The sequence below is a fragment of the Glandiceps talaboti genome, chromosome 23, assembly GCF_964340395.1.
Source record: "Glandiceps talaboti chromosome 23, keGlaTala1.1, whole genome shotgun sequence".
Taxonomy (NCBI): Eukaryota; Metazoa; Hemichordata; class Enteropneusta; family Spengelidae; genus Glandiceps; species Glandiceps talaboti.
The window spans coordinates 14,076,046-14,081,045 of record NC_135571.1 but is presented as its reverse complement, the minus strand read 5'-3'; the positions used below and the strand labels follow the sequence as shown (position 1 = coordinate 14,081,045).

Here is a 5,000-nt window from a genome sequence, read left to right as displayed (position 1 = left end):
TGCTTTCAACAATATAGTGCGGTACGCCCCCCACCCCACCCCCCGTATCAAATTTGTAAATTGATTGGCCATATAGTGCAGCACCCCCGGTATCATTCCATCAACATTTGTAAATTGATTGGACATATAGTACGGTACCCCCTAGAATAGTTACATCAACATTTGTAAATTGATTGGCCATATAGTACGGCACCCCCGGTATCATTCCATCAACATTTGTAAATTGATTGGCCATATAGTCTGGCATCCCCGGTATTGTTCCATCAACATTTGTAAATTGATTGGCCATATAGTCTGGCATCCCCCGGTATTGTTACATCAACATTTGTAAATTGATTGGCCATATAGTACGGCATCCCCCGGTATTGTTACATCAACATTTGTAAATTGATTGGCCATATAGTACGGCATCCCCCGGTATTGTTACATCAACATTTGCTGTTGTGTAGAAGTAAATTGGCCATAATATTATATGAGGATCCTAGCTGTCACTAGTATTTTGACGTCAAAATTTGTGGTTGAATATGGTGAGAGTACTACGGTCTATGTATGTCTAATATTGATAGAAGTAGGCCTAAATCGGAAATATAGTGTTGGCACTCGCTGTCCTTGCCTCAAAATTGATGTAAATAAATTGTGTGGGTACAGCATTGATAGAAGTAAAGCGCCCTCGCATTATTCCCTTTTTCAATTTAAAGCACTTCTTCATTTCAATACTTTGCCCTTTGACCTTACAATGATTGCCCAATATGACTAGTACTAGTACTTCCATATCTAAGCATACTCAGTCCTTGATCGAATCCCCTGTGTTTGGTTGGTTGTATAATTAATAGTTTTCCCCTCAAAGGAATGTTGTTTGTCTAAGACAAGTGTTTGAGTGAAGGATATGGTACACCTGACCATATGTTATTGCTGACCATTAACTGGTAAACAAACAGACGTTATCAATATTTAACTATGGGGAAAATCATGATAATATGAAAGAAAGAATTTCATAAAATAATTAATTGAAATAAATACTTGATATAGAATATAAGTGACAGTAAAGTCACAAATTAGTCACTTGACAACATATCAGCTACGAAGTTGGTCAGTCGACACTACTGCAGTAGGTAGGTTCCACTATCATTTTTTCAATTCTTTGTTTAGCTACCACTAGACTTGAAATTACTGTAACTAGGGATATTTAGAGTTGCTAGGTTTCTTTGCTGCTATGTATAAATCATTTTTGTTACTATTAACAAGTTGCTACTCAACAAATAGTGTTTTCCTTGTTCATAAATACACACCTCAAGTATTATAAAAATAGTATGCTAACCTCTTGGAAGCTTTGCAGTCCAAAAAGATGAAACATTTTGAATAATGTAACTTTACAAATGAATAACCCACAGTATGTGGACATTACAATTACTGTCTTTTTGAACAGAAGCCAGGAAGACTGAAACAGAACGTCTTCAGAATCGACACTGCTTCATTTTAGCTCAACAAGAATAGCTAGATGTTATTATCAGGTTCAACAAGAATAGCTACATTTTGTCGTCTGGCTCAACAAAAATAGCTAGATTTTGTCGTCTTGCTCAACAAGAATGCCTAAATTTTATTTAATTTCGGCAATTTTATTTTATTTTAAATTTTATTTTATTATATTTTATTATATTTTTTAAAATAGTTTTGTAAATATATTGAATGCATTTTAGTCTTTTCCAATCTCAGAGTGTCTGTAAATGGGGTAATCCTGTAGACATCTCAAATAAATAGATAAATAAATAAATAAAAAACAATAAATAAATTATCCAGCTCAACAAAAATAGCTACATTTTATTATCTGGCTCAGCAAGAATACCTAAATTCTTATATCTGGCTGAACAAGAATAGCTATATTTTATTATCAGGCTCGACAAAAATAGCTAGATTTTGTCGCCTGGTTCAACAAGAATAGCTACATTTTGTTGTCAGACACAACAAGATAGATACATGTTATCGTCTACTGATTCAGCAAGAATCTGACTAACTGTTGCTACATGTTATTGTCTGCTGATTCAGCAAGAATCTGACTAACTGTTGCTACATGTTATTGTCTGCTGGCTCAACAAGAATCTGACTAACTGTTGCTACATGTTATTGTCTGCTGATTCAGCAAGAATCTGACAAACTGTTGCTACATGTTATTGTCTGCTGGCTCAGCAAGAATCTGACTAACTGTTGCTACATGTTATTGTCTGCTGGCTCAACAAGAATTAGACTAACTGTTGCTACATGTTATCGTCTACTGGCTCAGCAAGAATCTGACTAACCGTTGCTACATGTTATTGTCTACTGGCTCAACAAGAATCTGACTAAGCGTTGCTACATGTTATCGTCTGCTGATTCAGCAAGAATCTGACTAACCGTTGCTACATGTTATTGTCTACTGGCTCAACAAGAATCTGACTAAGCGTTGCTACATGTTATCGTCTGCTGATTCAGCAAGAATCTGACTAACCGTTGCTACATGTTATTGTCTGCTGGCTCAGCAAGAATCTGACTAACCGTTGCTACATGTTATCGTCTGCTGGCTCAACAAGAATTAGACTAACTGTTGCTACATGTTATCGTCTGCTGATTCAGCAAGAATCTGACTAACTGTTGCTACATGTTATCGTCTGCTGGCTCAACAAGAATTAGACTAACTGTTGCTACATGTTATCGTCTGCTGGCTCAACAAGAATTAGACTAACTGTTGCTACATGTTATCGTCTGCTGATTCAGCAAGAATCTGACTAACTGTTGCTACTATCGTCTGCTGGCTCAACCAGAATTAGACTAACCGTTGCTACATGTTATCGTCTGCTGGCTCAACAACAAATCACTAACATTACACTTTATTGCCTGATCCTATACAATTCTTACCAACATTCCATAGACTTCTTTGCATGAGCTATCTTGGTTCGTATCCCTAAAAAGATTAACATGTAGCAGTTGTACTTAAAATTTGGCAAACCAGACGCTAAATTTGACATTATGTTTCATTTCATATTTGTGTAGCATTGCAGAGTGGTGTTGCATTGCATTAATTGCAAATAGTGTTATAGGGCATTGCGTTTCATTGTGTTGTGTTATCTTGTGTTACATTGTGTTGTGTTGTGTTGTGTTGTGTTGTGTTGTGTTGTGTTGTGTTGTGTTGTTGTGTTGTCTATAAAACATAATTTATGACGTTTTGATGTTATAGCGCCAGAATGGATCTGAAACTGGTTTTCATCGTTGTCTGCTGTCTATACATCAATGTAGACGCTTCCAAATCGAAGCCAAAAGTAAGGAATTCAGATTGTTATCTCTGTCTTAATATGATTATATATATTATAACTATAGTATTGTAGTAATATGATTATAGATATTATAACTATAGTATTGTTGTAATATGATTATAGATATTATAACCACAGTATTGTAGTAATATGATTATAGATATTATAACTATAGTAGTGTAGTAATATGATTATAGATATTATAACTATAGTATTGTAGTAATATGATTATAGATATTATAACTATAGTATTGTAGTAATATGATTATAGATATTATAACTATAGTATTGTAGTAATATGATTATAGATATTATAACCATAGTATTGTAGTAATATGATTATAGATATTATAACTATAGTATTGTAGTAATATGATTATAGATATTATAACTATAGTATTGTAGTAATATGATTATATATATTATAACTATAGTTTGGGAGTAATATGATTATAGATATTATAACTATAGTAGTGTAGTAATATGATTATAGATATTATAACTATAGTATTGTAGTAATATGATTATAGATATTATAACTATAGTATTTTAGTAATATGATTATAGATATTATAACTATAGTATTTTAGTAATATGATTATAGATATTATACCTATTGTATTGTAGTAATATGGTTATATATATTATAACTATAGTATTGTAGTAATATGATTATAGATATTATAACTATAGTATTGTTGTAATATGATTATAGATATTATAACTATAGTATTGTAGTAATATGATTATAGATATTATAACTATAGTATTGTAGTAATATGATTATAGATATTATATCTATAGTATTGTAGTAATATAATTATAGATATTATAACTATAGTATTGTAGTAATATGATTATAGATATTATAACTATAGTATTGTAGTAATATGATTATAGATATTATAACTATAGTATTGTAGTAATATGATTATAGATATTATAACTATAGTATTGTAGTAATATGATTATAGATATTATAACTATAGTATTGTAGTAATATGATTATAGATATTATAACTATAGTATTGTAGTAATATGATTATAGATATTATAAATATAGTATTTTAGTAATATGATTATAGATATTATAACTATAGTATTGTAGTAATATGATTATATATATTATAACTATAGTATTGTAGTAATATGATTATAGATATTATAACTGTAGTATTTTAGTAATATGATTATAGATATTATAACTATAGTATTGTAGTAATATGATTATAGATATTATAACTATAGTATTGTAGTAATATGATTATAGATATTATAACGATAGTATTGTAGTAATATGATTATAGATATTATAACTATAGTATTGTAGTAATATGATTATAGATATTATAACTATAGTATTGTAGTAATATGATTATAGATATTATAACTATAGTATTGTAGTAATATGATTATAGATATTATAACTATAGTATTGTAGTAATATGATTATAGATATTATAACTATAGTATTGCAGTAATATGATTATAGATATTATAACTATAGTATTTTAGTAATATGTTTATAGCTATTATAACTATAGTATTGTAGTAGTATGATTATAGATATTATAACCATAGTATTGTAGTAATATGATTATAGATATTATAACTATAGTATTGTAGTAATATGATTATAGATATTATAACCATAGTATTGTAGTAATATGATTATAGATATTATAACTATAGTATTGCAGTAATATGATTATAGAT

The 5,000-nt window shown here is 29.6% G+C and overlaps 1 protein-coding gene across 1 annotated transcript in view; it reads left to right on the top strand.

Annotated features, from left to right (window-relative positions):
* Window positions 1-1,074: 1,074 nt before the first annotated feature.
* LOC144452639 (uncharacterized) overlaps window positions 1,075-5,000 on the top strand; it is a 10,216-nt gene continuing 6,290 nt past the window's right edge. The window contains exons 1-2 of the mRNA XM_078143771.1: window positions 1,075-1,112; window positions 3,209-3,290. Of these exons, the coding sequence (XP_077999897.1) occupies window positions 3,216-3,290 (75 nt within the window). The 5' untranslated portion in view covers window positions 1,075-1,112; window positions 3,209-3,215. The remainder of the gene's footprint in view (window positions 1,113-3,208; window positions 3,291-5,000) is intronic.